Consider the following 16,838-nt stretch of genomic DNA (forward strand, 5'->3'; position numbering starts at 1 on the left):
ATTTCTGCATGCATACATACATACAGGCGTACATACTGCTTATATATTTCTTTGGACTGTGGGATCCCAATGCAGAAAAGACGCTGGTGGGAGCATTTATAGTGCAGTGATTAATAGAAGAAAGCAGAAGTCACAGACTAAAGTTTTCTTGTGATGAACATTTACAGACTGTGTCTACCAACTGTGTGACTGTGGGCAATTTATCCAACCTTTCTCAGTTCTATTTCCTCATCTGTAAAATGGTAATAATAGTTATACTTATTGCGCGGGTTGTTTTGGGATTAGACTGTGCTCCTAAATCATTTATACGCGGCACTTCAAGTAGCTGTTACAAATGTTTTCTCCCTCACCACCTCACAGACTGGGAAAGGGGCCTAGAAGGGGGTGAGAGTATTACTAGGGGTCACAGCTAGTTAACATCAGAGCGCAAACCTAAACCCAGATCCCTGATTACTCCGGTTGGCCGGGACCCCTTCCTGCTCCCCATCGCGTTCGCGGGTGTCCGCAGACGTCCATCCTGCCAATGCAGATTAGAAACTCATCCCTCATCCCACAGTGCCCACGACACTGGGAAGTCTCTACCAAGTACCGACGATAACTGCAGCGAGCTCGGGTCATGGCTTTTTGCCATTTAGGAAAGGGGAGGGATGGGGATGGACAACACTGGCTGACTCCCTAGGAGTAATTAAAGGTTAAAGGTAGTTTTCGGCCTGGCGATCTGAGCGTTCCAGCCATTTGCATTCCGATACAGCTACCTTAGCGGCTGGCGCACCTGGGGCGGCGGAGGCGGGGCCACAGCGTGGGGCGCGGCGGCCGGGGGCGGGGCCGGGACGCCCGGTCTTCGAACCGCAGAGCCCAGCGTTGCGTTCCGGCCCCGGGGCGTGGCCTCGCGCAGGTACGTCGAGCTTCTAGAGTTTCACTGAAACTTTTCCAGCTGCGGGGAAGGCGTGCGCTGAGGCTCCAATTAGGGGCAGGTGGGAGGGTGGCTTTTTCTCCTAGCGGCGAGTGGGACTCTGAGTTTCGAATCGTTGGCGGCGAATTCCCCGCCCGCTGGGTGTCGGAGCTGCTGGAAGGATGCGAAGCCTGAGCGCGGCGTGGCTGCTGGGGGGCGTCATCCTGCTGGGGACCTCTGCCTCCTGCAATCGCACCGTCCTAGGTGAGAAACTTGGCCAAGGAGGGCTCGTGCGGCTAAGGAGCGGGGGTCCTGGGCACCATGGGCAGGTGGGGGAAGAGGGCCAGGTGTGGGAAGGGTGTTCTGCCGCCGCCGCCAACTCCTCCCGACCTCCCGCAGCCTCCTCTCGGCCGCTTTGAAGGGGATCCCTGCGCCCTGGGAGCAACCAGCTGGGACAAGCGGGAGAGGCTGAAGTCTACGGAGGGGAAAGGGAGGGAGCGGAGTGTTCGCTTCTACAGAGTACCCAGAGGGCTTAGCCTCTCTGGCCCCGGTGGGTTTCTTCGCAAACACGAAAATCCTTAAGGAACATTTCGCACACCCTTGAGACTCGTCCGGGCTGGTCCTGCAGGACCCGCGGAGTTAGCGAGTTGATGGCTCAGAGCGGCGTGGCGTGGATGGGAGCCCGCGGCCTGGGAACTTTCTGCTTCTGTTTTTGCAGCCTCCTTCAACTTTTGGAGGCCACTCTTTGGGGCCGGCCCACGGCGTTCAAGACGCCCCCGGGGCCTGCAGCTCCTCTGGCACAGGGCACAGCCGGGGTGTGGAAGTCAGGGCCGGACCCTGCTGGGTTCTTGGGGTGACGAGCGCTCACCCCGAGGTTTAGGCCAGTTGGGCGGATTAAATAAATGGAACTTCTTCGACCCTGCTTTACATTCGACCAAGTGAACTTACGGCCCTGGGTTTCCCCGGCCTTCGCTGGCTGCGGCTCAGGTCTGTAGGCCGGAGGCTGCCCGCCCCAGGAAGGGAACAGCACGGGAGCCGTCCCTGGCGGCGCTCAGGTGCCAGCTTGTGCGCCGCAGCCGGGTTCCACGGTGTGCTGCCCTGGGTGTGCTCCAACTTGTTCGGCTGCGGGTGGAGCCTCCCGGGCGGAGCAGGCCTCCGAGGGCGTAGGCGCTGTTAAGCCTGGTATGGCACTGCTGTGATGCTAAGGACGCCCCGCTGTTTGGGGCAGCCAGGGTAGCCTTAAAAGGGAAGTTTTAATTTCCCTGCGAAATGTGCAGACCTGTTGTAAAAGGCAGGTTCTCACTTTTATCCTCTTCATAAAGACATTGTAAAAGAGCAAGTCACTCTGAATTTGAATTAGACGGAAGAATGTGATTCTTTTCCCTTTGGAGTTACAGCAAAGGGTATTTTGGTGGATACTGGAAACTGCACCCCTGGTACACATTTTATTGACAGCATTACCGAATGTAAAATAGTTGTCTGGTGGGAAGCAGCTGCATAGCACAGGGAGATCGGCTAGGTGCTTTGCGGTGACCTAGAGGGGTGGGATAGGGAGGGTGGGAGGGAGGGGATATGGGGACATGTGTAAAAGCATTTGGCCGATTCTCTTTGTTGCGCAATAGAAACTAACACAGTATTGTGAAGCAATTATATTCCAATAAAGATGTATTAAAAATTTTTAAAAACAAGAATAAAGGCATTTATTTATTTACAGGAAGTACTGAAATTGTGATGCACGCATGTCCGTTTACCCTTATGTTTTAAACTTATAAACTTAAAATTTAGGAGCAAAGCTTAGTATGTGCAAACATTTTTTTTTTTTTGCGGTACGCGGGCCTCTTACTGCTGTGGCCTCTCTCGTTGCGGAGCACAGGCTCCGGACGCGTAGGCTCAGCGGCCATAGCCCACGGGCCCAGCCGCTCGCGGCACGCGGGATCCTCCCAGACCGGGGCACGAACCCGTGTCCCCTGCATCGGCAGGCGGACTCTCAACCACTGCGCCACCAGGGAAGCCCTGTGCAAACACTTTTTTTTTTTTTTTTTTCCCGGTACGCGGGCCTCTCACTGTTGTGGCCTCTCCCGTTGCGGAGCACAGGCTCCGGACGCGTAGGCTCAGCGGCCATGGCTCACGGGCCCAGCCGCTCCGCCGCATGTGGGATCTTCCCGGACCGGGGCACGAACCCGTGTCCCCTGCATTTAAAAAAAAAAAATATGTGGATGTTGATGATTCATCTGTTTTATGATTCAAACGGTTCCTATAGGAAGCTTGCCTGAGTGTCTGGCTTGTTCTTGTTTAAAAAGTGAGGGGCTGGGCGGGGATTCCTGAAGTATAAGGGGCCTTACTTTAACAACAATAACAAAAATCAAGTTACTTGTTAACCAGAAGTATTTAATATTGCACTTTTTTTCCCCTCCACATATTTTTACTCCTTTGCAGGGTAACTGTCCTAAAGGGTCAGTTAAGTAACAGTGAGACTTTAGGTAGATGGAGCTTTCCTCACAACTTGAAGCTAGATTGATTTTGATTAAGAAACAGGGCTTCACCAGTGTTTCTGCCCTTTAGCACCTGTCTTTGCTTACCCTCTTCGGTTCTACCCTAAGGTGTGCCCCTCGGTTTGCAGCAGGACACATCCTAGGTTTGATTTTTCTTCTCCAAGGTTTTTCCCCAAAAGACTGCCTTATGGAAGGGAACTCAGCCTAGAGTGTAACCTTCTCATTTTACAGATACGGGCCACTGAATTGAGGAGTGAGGGGCAAGGAAAACTGTCCATCAGGCCTCTGCTTTCTTTCTGATCACAACAGTAATCGATAGTTATTTCTGTAAATGTTTCATCTGTCTCCCCACCAGATCACGTACTCCAGGAGGCCAGGGACCCCTAGCGGCACCTCCATCACCACAGTCCAGCACAGTCTCATTCCCTAAAGGACCTCAGTAAATAGCAAATGAAGAATGAAGTGAAGGGACTTGCCCAGAGTGACCTGGTGGTTGATGGCAGTTCAGCATTTAAGTCGGCTTCTTTCAGGCACTTCTTTCCACTGTGTCACGAACCTGAGAAGTCCCCTGTAATGCAGTCATTCCATTTTTCTTTTGGAGACTGAAACTTGTGTTCTTTTTGTAATTGGTTTTTAATTATACAAGCTGTATGTGATCACTGTAAAGGAAAAATGAGTCCAAAAAAGGGGTTGCATTAATTAAATCACCCTCAGTATCCAAAGCACTGCTAACATTTTGGTTTCCAGCCTTTCTCATGCTTTCATACATCTGTGCATAAAATACATATTCACAGAGAAATTTTTTTGTACAAGTATGTGTTTATATAAACATCAGTAGCATATCAGTAAATATAAAACATTTTTAATGACTCTAAAATGTTGTCAATGGATGTATTATAATTTTTAATTGGTCCTCTGTTCATAGACACATGGGCACATGGTTTTGTAATAGTAATAGTAAACACTGGCTGATTTCCAGTGTTTTGTAATAAGAGAGAACACATAGAACATGAAGATGGGACTTTAAATTTGTGTTTGGTCATCTTCCTGGCCTTGTAGTTACTAATTAACCTTGATAGGCAATGTTTTAGTGAAGTCTGTGTTTGTCTTATGGTTTTATTAGCTGGACAAATGTTGAGAGGAAAACAGTTCATCCTGAAAGAACACGAGAAAGTTGACTAAAGTGTACCTGGAGAAGGGGTACCGAGCGACTGAAGCTTTTATTTTTTTTCATCTGTGCTCCCAAAGGTCGGAGCAAAAGAAGATTTGGGGTGAGGAGGATAGTAGGGGAAAGAACACAAGAGGAGAGTTTAAACAAATAAAGTAGCTGCTCTGTACTTGCTTTGGCTGGGAGGGTGTGCAACAGGAAGGTGCTTAATATAACAAAGAACAGGTAGCGTTTTTAAAGTTAAAAGTTTTCCATGCATTTTTACCCCGAAATTGTACAAATCCGAAGAGTTAAAAAGAAAGCGAAACATCCCCTCTTCTCTCCCCTCTTCACTCTCAACAGACTTTTCTATGCAGAAATATATGCATTTTGTAACAATAGAAGGATCATACTGTACGTTCTGTCCTACAGTTATTTTTTTTTTAACCTAGTAGATCTATTCACGGTCAGTATAAAAAAAATCTGTCCGTACTTGTGTAGAGGGAATATTATTCATTGTATAAATGCCATAAATTAATGAACTAGCCTTTTTTGTTTTTCGATGGTCATTGAAACTAACATTTTTGTTTTACCACGGTAAACAATATTCTAGTAAATATTCTTGCACATAGTGTTTTTGTGCACTTTACTAGTATACGTTCAGGACAAATTCCTAGCAATAAATTGATGAGTCATAGGGCAAGCACACTGAAAATTTTGATGTTTTTGCCAAATTGCCCTCCAAATAGATTGTACCAATTTACACTCCTTTGAAAAAGTAATCCAAACAACATAGAGGGGTGTGAAGTAAAAAACGTAAGTTTCCCCTCCCCATCCATTTTACTCTATAGAGATGGCCGTTGTTTATAGTTTAGTGGGTATTTTTCTAGACTTCAGATCTGCAAACAAATTATAATTTTGTTATATAGATGGAAGCATATTCTGCCAGTTGCTTTTTTTCAATGGACATATTGTGACTCTCTTTCCATTTCAATGCTTATTAAGTAGTGTAGTGTCTGCTATTAATGCTAGGGACTGTGCTGAGGATATGGTAAGTTAGGAATGGTGGTTGATGAACGTTGCTTATTTCCTGTTTGTTTGTAATTGGGGTGGGGGGATGATGCCTTAAGCATCAGTGGGTGCGTATGCTTGTGTACTTGGACAAGTATTGTTGATTACAGGTCCCAAATGGAGAATGCTTTTGTGTGTTTAAACTTTACATGTGTTTAAACTTCATATGTACATTTAATTTCATCTTCGCTCTCGAAAATAGAAATGATTTTGTCTGGTGTGCGGATGGGTTATAGAGTTGGAAGCTGGAATAGCATCAGTTCTAGACAAGTTCTGTGAGTTGGGGTGACTGGGATAGGATGCTGTACGAGGTAAAAGTCTGTGCACTGTGCTGAAAGGGCTTCAGGGAACTTTGAGCAGCATCTTGACATTTACCAGTGTCAGAACTGACCAGTGTTATACCAAGCAGCATGCTGCTTGTGTGCTCTGCCACTGGTACAATGAACATAGCTAACTAATATGACTGGTATTTCAGATTGAGATCATTCAAGGTCGTATGTTGGAATATTCTCAGGAAATTTTTCTTTCTCTCTCTCTCTCTTTGAATCCTTCCCTAACTTTTTGTAGTATTTCTTGCTCTTCCCCCCCTCCCCTTTATTTTAGTACTCTTATTTAAGATAGATTTTTATCTCTCTTTACATGAACCTTCCTGACCTGGCGTGTGTTTATTTTTATGGGAAACTTTAGACATGTGAAAGTAGAATATTACAGTGAATCCCAGGTACCTCTCACTCAGCCTTAACAATGATGCCCCAGCCTCCTTCCTGCCCTCCTTCCTGTGTTATTCTTTAACAGCTTTCAGATACAATTTGCAGACCATACAATTCACCTATTCCAAGTCTACAATTCAGTGCATTTTAGAATATTCACAGTTGTCTATCCATTACCACAATCAACTTTAGAATATTTTTATTACCCCATAAGAACATCCCACTCCCCCCCCCGCTCTTAGCCATCACCCCCCAATTTGCCCCGTTTCCCCAGCTCCTGGCAACCACTAATCTACTTTTTTGTCTATGGATTTGCCTATTCAGGACATTTATTATAAATGGAATCATACAATACATATTCCTTTGTGACTGACTTCTTTCAAAAGCATAATCTTCTCAAGGTTCATCTGTATTGTAGCATGTATCAGTTCTTCATTTCCTTTTATTGCTGAATAATGTTCCATTGTATGCGTATACCACATTTTGTCTACCCATTCATCAGTTGATGGACATTTTGTTATTTCTGCTTTGGGGCTTTTATGAATAATGCTGTTATGAACATTCCTGTATAAGTTTCTGTTTGAACACGTGTTTCAATTTGTCCTGGGTGTATACTCAGGAGTAGGAATTGATGGGTCATATGGCAACTCTATGGTGAGCCGTTTCAGGAACTGTCAACTTATTTGCACAGTGCCTGCATCACTTTACATTCCCACCAGCAGCACCTGAGGGTTCCCCTCCTTGCGTTATTTTGAAATAAATCCACATATAATTTCATCTTAAAATATTTCAGTATGTATTCATAAAAGATGGCAATTTTCTTTTCAAACATCACCACATAATAACCACTGACAAAAATTGTGTAATATAATCAAATACTCAGTGTTCATATTTCTAATTGTTTCATAAGTGTCATAAATACTATATTAATAGTTTGTTTGAATCAAGATCCAAACAGGGTCCACACATTACATAAGGTTAATACTGTCTTATAAGTCTTTTAATTTATGGGCCCTACCTCCACACCTCTTTCTTGGTTTTTGCCTTGTAATTTATATTTTGAAGAAATGAGGTCCTTATCCTGCAGCAGTTTCCACAGCCTGGATTTTGCTAATGACATTCTTATGTTATTGAACATGTCCTATTGTCCCCTTTATTTCTATTAATTTGGCTGTTGGATCCAGGGGCTTCTTCAGATGAGGGTTCGTTCGTTCGTTTGTTTGTTGCAAGATTACTTCATAGGTACTTCTTCCCTTTGGAGGCAAATAACGTCCGGTTATCATGTTTGTGATGTGGGTAACTCCGGACAATCAATGCTTAGATTTTCTTCCCTTTTATAAAGCAAGTTATGTAATTTTATTTGTTTGTCTTGGTACCAAGGGAAAAAATTGAGTCTTTTTGTGGTAATTAGAAAATCTTGGTGGCTCCATTCTGTAGAAACGCAGTCTGATTCATTGAGTTGGTCTCTGGTGGGCTGTTTCTGGGCTGGGTGTCCCAGCTCTCTGAGTGGAAGAGTCCACAGGACAGGGGTCCACTGTCCAGTCACCAGCTTTGCCACACCTGCCTCTCCGGAGAGCCGCTAACCGCTTTTCAAACCAATGGAGAATTTATAGGATTCTCTTACACCTCTGAAAGTCTTCCAGAACATGTTAATATTAATACAAATAAATGTATAAATTATTAGAGGAGGGGCTAGTTCAAAGCGGGGGTGTTAAAACTTTACATTTAAAATTTTCTGTTTGAGAACACACGTGTGGAATCCGCACAGGTTAGGTTGGTCTCAATAGACTCCAGCGCGTGACCTCACATCAGTCTCTGAGGCTATGTGATATAGGGGTTAGAACCAGGGAGTCTAGAAACGGACTGCCTTGGGTTGAATCCTGACTGCCTTGGGTTGAATCCTGACTCTCCAACCTAACAACTGTTCAGCCTTGGAAAATTTACTCAGTTTTTTCAAGCTTCAGTTTATGCATCTAGAAAATGCAGCTCTAATAATAGTACCTCCTCATAAGGTGTTGTGAACGTGAAGTAAGCTAATACACGTGAAGTGTTGAAAGCAACGCTGGACACACGATATTAAGTGTGTGTGTCCTGGAATCCCCTGCCGGCGTCTGTGTGGTTTGGGTACTAACTGGGTCAGGCTAGAGCTCTAAGGACATGAGCTGCGCTCTTGATTCTCCTTCCTTTTTTTTCATCGGTAGGGCTAGCTGAGCTTTTCAATCCACCCCATGTGCGAGGTCCAGGGCTCTGCCAGGGACCATGGGGATAAGGAAGTTAGGAATTAAGGATAAAGGAATTAGGACAGTCCTGGAATTAAACCTGTAATCTCACACAGAGACTCTTGCCATTTTGACTCCTGGAGCAAGTTCCAGACATTACCAGTCTATAAATATGTCGTTACTATTCTCTTGTGGTGTGTAAAATCGGTCACTCTGCTAAACTGGTTGTGAAAAACATGTAAGTGGGTCATGAAATCAATGTAGAAGGTGGAGACTGGATTTTATAAGAATGGAACAGAATACAATAGAAAGTATTAGAGTGTACCCTGCACAATAAGGCTAATTATTATTTTGTGAAACTTTTTTTCCATTATGGTTATATGTATCAGAACTGGGTTACCATATAGAATGTATTTGTTACTGTGGGTTATGGTCAAGCTTTGAAGAACACTAATATGTAGGGATATTATTTTATTTTAATTTAATTTTATTTATTTATTTTTGCGGTACGCGGGCCTCCCACTGCTGTGGCCTCTCCCGTTGCGGAGCACAGGCTCTGGACGCGCAGGCTCAGCGGCCATGGCTCACGGGCCCAGCCGCTCCGCGGCATGTGGGATCTTCCCAGACCGGGGCACGAACCCGTGTCCCCTGCATCGGCAGGCGGACTCTCAACCACTGCGCCACCAGGGAAGCCCTATTTTATTTTTTAAATTTAAAAATAATTCATGCTCGTTTGAAAAAATTATAAAAGAAATTGGAAGAAGAGATGAGTCTGTCCTAAGTGTACTAACTTCCTGTGTCTGCGGTAACAAATTACCACCAGCTGTTGTTTTCAGTTCATAAGAACTTATTTTCTCACAGTTCTGCACGTCAAGAGTCGGAAATCAAAGCGTGGGCGCCTCTCAAGGCTCTAGGGGAGACTCCGTTCCACGCCTCCTCCAGCTACTGGTGGCTGTTAGTATTCCTTGGCATTCCTTAGCTTGTTCCTTGACTTTACTCCAATCTCCGCCTCCATTTTCACATTGCTTTCTCCTTTCTGTCTTCCTTCTCTCTCAAATCTCCCTCTGCCTTTCTCATAAAGACAATTGTCATTGGACTTAGGGCCCACCTGGATAATCTATGATGATCTTCCCATCTCAAGATCCTAATTGCATCTACAAAGACCTTTTTTTCTAAATAAGGTAAGGATCACAGATTCTAGGGGTTAGGACATGGACATCTCTTTTGGGGGGCCACCCACTCTGCTAAATGAGAAGTGAAGTATTGATCTCTACACCCTTTCATCCACCCACTTCTTAGTTGGGAAGCCTTAAGAGAAGTGAATAATCCTGCTGAACATGGGTACAAAGGTAGGAGAGGAAAAAATGATGACTGAACATACAAATTATCAGATAAACTTGTGAGTCGGTTGCACATCCTCCCTGGCTTACTGTAGTGCCCTGGTGAAGGACTGCTCGTCCCCAGAATTAAAGGCAGATCCTTCCATGTCCTCACATTGTCCCTCATGTTCATCCGCAGGTCCATGAGCACCTTGTTGGCATAGGCTGGCTCTGCCATTGGTTTGTGATTTGTAAAGTTTAATTCATAATATGGGGATGAGAGTGGAAATTGTTAAAGCTTGCCATGTTACTTGCTTAAAAATCAGAATACACATTTGTCTGAACAGAAATCATGCACCTATCCGTCCAGTGACCTTGAGGCCGGAAGGTTTGCCTGTCTTCTTCTGGCTTCCATGGGAAGGTCTCCAGGAAGCCCACACAGAAGTGGGGGATCCCTGCCCACGGCTGAGGCTGTCCTTGTGGCTGGAGAGGGACTATCTCTGTGCTCCTGAGAATCTCGCCGTGTTGGACTTTGGGCTAGGGAGTGACAGGCCAGGCTGGATCCTGTCTTATGGCCCCAAGTGAGATAGATGGCCATGATGAGAACAGGTAGGAACTAATGAGTGTGGACAGTTTGTAAAAATAAATTGAAATACCGTCACCTTTTTCGAGATTCATAGAAATCAATGTTATCTTCTACACATACTTCACAACCCTCCCATAAAAAATACCTGCTGTTAAAAAAAAAAAAAAAAAGCAAGCAAACCAATCCAGAACATAGAAATCTCAGTAATTCCATCACCCAAAGAAAGCACCCGTAAGTATTTTGTGTACTCCTCCTCCTGTCTTCTTCCTTTCTCTTCTTTCACACAGCACAGGAAGCTTTCTTCAGCTACACTGCTCTGGAGAAAGGCAGGGCTGCCGTAACATGCTGTCCATGCCGGTTGTCTCTCAATCCCTTTCAGTTCATTCTGCTTCTTTTTCTCCTCAGCTGCTCTCCTCCTTTCCTCTTCTGCCCAAATTTTCAGGTGACTGTAGCGCTTAGCAGCACCATCTTGTCCGCGACCTTCCCACCGGCCCTCCTGTCTTTCTTTGAAGTGATTTTATTTGGACAAACCAGCATTTCTGTGGAAACGTTGATTTCTGTAATGACCCTTGTCTGCCTTGCCTTTCTTGCGCAGGAACCAGTAGACCCTCTAAAGGAAGAAGTCTCATTGGTTACGTTGATAACTCACCTCAGATCACGGGGAGAGGAGCAACAGTGGAACCAGGCTTCTCTGTGGATGAGTTTTCTGCCTCTGTCCTCACTGGAAAACTGACCACTGTCTTTCTTCCAATTGTCTACATGATCGTATTTGCGGTTGGTTTGCCAAGTAATGGCATGGCCCTGTGGGTCTTTCTTTTCCGAACGAAGAAGAAGCACCCTGCTGTGATTTACATGGCCAACCTGGCCTTGGCGGACCTCCTCTCTGTTATCTGGTTCCCTTTGAAGATTGCCTATCACATCCATGGCAACAACTGGATTTACGGGGAATCTCTCTGCAAGGTACTCATTGGCTTTTTCTACGGCAACATGTACTGCTCCATCCTCTTCATGACCTGTCTCAGTGTGCAGAGATACTGGGTCATCGTGAACCCCATGCTGTACCCCATGAAGAAGGCGAGCATTGCCATCAGTGTCTCCCTGGGAATATGGCTGCTGATTCTGCTGGTTACTATCCCCTTATACGCTATGAAGCAGACCATCTACATTCCAGCCCTTAACATCACGACCTGTCATGATGTTTTGCCAAAGGCGGTGTTGGTGGGGGACATGTTCAATTATTTCCTCTCTCTGGCCATCGGAATCTTTCTGTTCCCAGCCTTCCTTACGGCCTTTGCCTATGTGCTGATGATCCGGACCCTCCAATCTTCTGACTTGGATAAAAACTCAGAAAAGAAGAGACAGAGAGCCATCAAGCTCATCATCACTGTCCTGGCCATGTACCTGATCTGCTTCACTCCTAGTAACCTTCTGCTCGTGGTGCATTACTTCCTGATTAAAAACTGGGGCCAGAGCCACGTCTATGCCCTGTACCTCGTAGCCCTCTGCCTCTCCACCCTCAACAGCTGCATTGACCCCTTTGTCTATTACTTCATTTCACAAGACGTCAGGGATCACGCAAAGAATGCTCTGCTTTGTCGGAGCGTCCGTACTGTAAAGCAGATGCAAGTATCCCACACATCAGTCAAATTCTCTAGGAAATCCAGCTCTTACTCTTCAAGTTCAACCAGTGTTAAAACCTCCTATTGAGTTTTCCAGCTCCTCGGATGGAAGTTAGGTACGGGGATTTGGAACCTGATTAACATTATGGGGATGCTTCTGTTGTTTCCCAACCAAGGGGGTTTCACCACATACCATGTATATGCAACAGCTCTCAGGATTGCTGGGAGCTTCCCTGTTTGCATAAGGAAAGTTCCCCAAATTAACACAGATGTCAGTTTCAGAATTCCTCTACTCAGGTGCTCCTGGAAACGGAACTGATGGAAGCAGACTTTTCAGAAGGTGGAGAAAAGACAGAAACCCAGTGATTTGCAAAGACTAGTATTGGCGTGAAGACCAAGTTCTTAGCTAAAACTACATTTTACATCTGGGGTCAGTCACAACCATGTTAGGGCTTCAGGGCCCTCAGAGGTGATTGGTCCAATTGACTGGCTTTAAGGATAAGGAAACTGAAGAGGTGAGGGAGCTGCCCAGAATTAGATTTCCAACCAATGGCAATAAGTTAGGACTGGACAGTTTTGAATGGTCAGTGGGGTTCTTGTACCACCTCATCAAAATCCTTGTGGATCGGGCTTCCCTGGTGGCACAGTGGTTGAGAGTCCACCTGCCGATGCAGGGGACACGGGTTCGTGCCCCGGTCCGGGAAGATCCCACGTGCCGTGGAGCAGCTGGGCCCGTGAGCCATGGCCGCTGAGCCTGCGCGTCCGGAGCCTGTGCTCCGCAACGGGAGAGGCCACAACAGTGAGAGGCCTGCGTACCGAAAAAAAAAAAAAAATCCTTGTGGATCTTGTTGAAAAATGCAGATTCATTATACTCAGGAATCAGAGCTCAGAGTGTGGGGACAGGGCCCAGGAACCTTCATTTTAACAAGATTTTCGTGCACTCCAAACTTTAGGAACTATTGGTCTGGGTACTGCTTCGACTTGACAAGGGGCCATGGCAGTTTTTGAAAAGAGAAGCAAACAGGATGTTGTGTGTCTCTTTTACGTTCAGCTTATAATGAATTCTGTTTGTTGACTTATTGGGGCTTTCAATTATTTATCAATCCTTTGGGCTTTTGTGTATATCATTATCACTTCAAGGAAAATACATCAAGGATTTTAAATGTAGAAAAATAAATTTTGTGTAACTCTTTACTGACTTCAATGAAATCTTCAGGTTGTCTGAATAATAGATTGTTTCACAACTAGGAATAGTGTTTACCACTTAGTATTTTAAAAAATTATTGTTGGGGCTTCCCTGGTGGCGCAGTGGTTGAGAATCCGCCTGCTAATGCAGGGGACATGGATTCGAGCCCTGGTCCGGGAAGATCCCACATGCCACGGAGCAACTAAGCCCGTGCGCCACAACTACTGAGCCTGCGCATCTGGAGCCTGTGCTCCGCAACAAGAGAGGCCACGATAGTGAGAGAGAGGCCCGCGCAACGCGATGAAGAGTGGCCCCCGCTCGCCGCAAATGGAGAAAGCCCTCGCACAGAGACGAAGACCCAACACAGCCAAAAATAAATATAAAATAAATAAATAAATAAATAAAAATTTTTGTTGGACTATTTATTGCCAGTTTTGTTGACTTGTTATCAAATATGAAATTATAAAGCCGTCACTGGGTTTGAACCACATCCGTTTGGAAAAGAACTTCTGGAATAGAAGTGATTTGCAATGTATTTAAAGAGGTACTTGACTCCAAGCTGACTTTATACAACTGGTGTATTTGTGACCTTTTAAAATAATTGTTTTATTGTATGATTGATTTATAAATAACACATGACTTATTTTTTACAACTTATCTCTGAGTTATGTGGCTTTTGCTTTCACTTTTGTTTTCAAGGGAGGGAGTGAGAGAAGGGAAGCCAAGGCATCACTCTTCTAAGAAATGTAAGTGATTCTCACAGCTTATTTTTTACGTAAATAGGGCCATATTATACACATTGCTCTGGGATAATTGTTTTTCTTTTAACCACATTTTAGAATTCTTTCCATGTCTGCATCTGTGAATTGACCTCCATTTTTAAAGGATACAGACTACTTAATATCTTGGATGTATTGTGACGTTTTAGTCATTTAGTTATTTCCTACTTATGGCTCCTGAAATTGTTTCTCTCTCTCCCTCTTTTAAAACAGTGCTGGGCTTCCCTGGTGACGCAGTGGTTAAGAATCTGCCTGCCAGTGCAGGGGACACGGGTTCGAGCCCTGGTCTGGGAAGATCCCACGTGCCACGGAACAACTGAGCCCACGTGCCACAACTACTGAGCCTGTGCTCTAGAGCCCATGAGCCACAACTGCTGAGCCCGCGTGCCATAACTACTGAAGCCCTCACACCTAGAGCCTGTGCTCCCCAACAAGAGAAGCCACCACAATGAGAAGCCTGTGCGCCACAGTGAAGAGTAGCCCCCGCTCACCACAACTAGAGAAAGCCCGCGCACGGCAACAAAGACCCAACGCAGCCAAAAATAAAATTAATTAACTAATTAAAAAAATAGTGCCTCATTGAACATCTGTGTGTAGACATCTTTGTGAGTATTTCTGTAGGATGAGGTCCTGAAAATAGAATGGCCAGGTCAAAAGTTATCGATGCCCATTTAAAATTTTGGTAACACTTGCCAAATGGCCTTCAGTAATTTATACTTCTACCAAAAAGTATGTTTGCACCTATTTCCTGAAATGCTCATCCATCAATCTTCTTTTTTTTTTTTTTTTTGCCGTACGTGGGCCTCTCACCGTTGTGGCCTCTCCCATTGTGGAGCACCGGCTCTGGACGCGCAGGCTCAGCGGCCATGACTCACGGGCCCAGCCGCTCCTCGGCAAGTGGGATCCTCTCGGACCGGGGCAGGAACCCATGTCCCCTGCATCGGCAGGCGGACTCTCAACCAGTGCGCCACCAGGGAAGCCCCATCAATCTTTCGAAATGTTACCAATCTAATAGGAAAAAATCTCATTGTTATTTTACTTTGTATTGAAGCAGCACAGCTTAGTGGCTGCCAGGCAGGGCTGAATTCTGACTCCATTATTTCTTTGTTTTATTTAACTTAGGGAAGATGCTTCTCTGTGCTTCAGTTTCCTCATTTGTAAAATGAGGATAATAGTATCTTATAGAGTTATTAGGATTAAATGTTTGGCACATATATGCTCATAAATTTTATGTAGCATTATTACTGTTACTCCCTAACTACTGATGTGATCTCATTTCTGATTTGCCCCCTTTCACTTCAGTGCCAGATACACCCTGCCTTCCTTGCTGGCGCTGCTTTCAGTCTCAAAGCAGGCTGTCTCATAGTGGGGTTCCCATTTTATAGGTGGGAAAGCAAAAGATGGTGGACACAGGATAAAAGGGAGAAGAAACAAATGGCTCTCAGGAGCCATGCAGGTGGTCTGTGGGCTCATCCAATGGAAAACATTTTTTTGGTGTTTGCTATTTTTTAAGTGACTTTAACAAATTAATTAATTATTTTTGGCTGTGTTGGGTCTTCGTTGCTGTGCGCAGGCTTTCTCTAGTTACGGTGAGTGGAGGCTACTCTTCGTTGCAGTACGCAGGCTTTTCATTGCGGTGGCTTCTCTTGTTGCGGAGCACGGGCTCTAGGCACGCGAGCTTCAGTAGTTGTGACACGTAGGCTCAGTAGTTGTAGCTCACGGGCTCTAGAGCGCAGGCTCAGTAGTTGTGACGCACGGGCTTAGTTGCTCTGCAGCATGTGGGATCTTCCCAGACTAGGGATCGAACCTGTGTCCCCTGCACTGGCAGGCGGATCCTTAACCACTGCGCCACCAGGGAAGTGCCTACTATTTCTTTTTTTTTTTTTGCGGTACGCGAGCCTCTCACTGTTGCGGCCTCTCCCGTTGCGGAGCGCAGGCTCAGCGGCCATGGCTCACGGGCCCAGCCGCTCCGCGGCATGTGGGATCTTCCCGGACCGGGGCACGAACCCGTGTGCCCTGCATTGGCAGGCGGACTCTCAACCACTGCGCCACCAGGGAAGCCCCCTGCTATTTGCTGATGGTTAAAAAAAATCAAACTGAATAAAAATATATAAAATAAAAAAATTTTACTTCTTTGCTACTCATGCCCATTCTTATTTCTCAGAGGGAACTAATTTTTATAATTTATAGAAAATATATGTATTTTATATGTATGTTATATGTATGTTATACTCTTAAAATAAGAATGAATATGTATGTGTATGTAAATACATATGTGCATGTATATGTCAACTTCTAAATCAGTTCACATGGATCTTCCTCATTATTTTCAGTGACTAGGTAGTATTCCGTGCACGGGTGATCATAATTTAATCACTACCTATCGAAGAAATATTTTTCTTGGTTCATTTTCACCAAGTCTGTGACTCTACATTAAAAAGTGTAAAAAAAAAAAGATTTGGGAAATAGAATCATGAGTGTTTGTTTGCTAAAGCAAATTCTTTTCCAATCATGTTTGTTTCTTTTGCCTTTGAGGAGTGGCTCACAAAGGTCTTGTTCTACCTGAATCAGGCCCCTGACGGGAGGGAGGAGGAATTCTGAACCTGAGCTTGGAAATGCCCTGCATGTTCTTGTCTTTGCTCTGTGCCCCCAGTCTTAGTGCACTCTGATTTTTCTAAACTATCTGAACACTTGAATGCTGCACTCCTTTGGCTCCATTGACTAAAGGAGAGCTCTCTTAATTTGAAAGTGAATGTGGATTGTCCCACTGTGCGGGACACATGTTAAACTGGCTTGATTGGAGTTGTTTGGGCATTTC

The 16,838-nt window shown here is 45.1% G+C and overlaps 1 protein-coding gene across 1 annotated transcript; it reads left to right on the forward strand.

The window, feature by feature from the left end:
- Window positions 1-1,074: 1,074 nt before the first annotated feature.
- F2RL1 (F2R like trypsin receptor 1) lies at window positions 1,075-12,143 on the forward strand. The gene is made up of 2 exons (XM_065874992.1): window positions 1,075-1,156; window positions 11,032-12,143. Exons 1-2 carry the CDS (start codon window positions 1,075-1,077, stop codon window positions 12,141-12,143), a joined length of 1,194 nt encoding a protein of 397 aa, XP_065731064.1.
- Window positions 12,144-16,838: the final 4,695 nt, after the last annotated feature.

This window comes from Phocoena phocoena, chromosome 3 (genome assembly GCF_963924675.1).
Source record: "Phocoena phocoena chromosome 3, mPhoPho1.1, whole genome shotgun sequence".
NCBI classification, from domain to species: domain Eukaryota; kingdom Metazoa; phylum Chordata; class Mammalia; order Artiodactyla; family Phocoenidae; genus Phocoena; species Phocoena phocoena.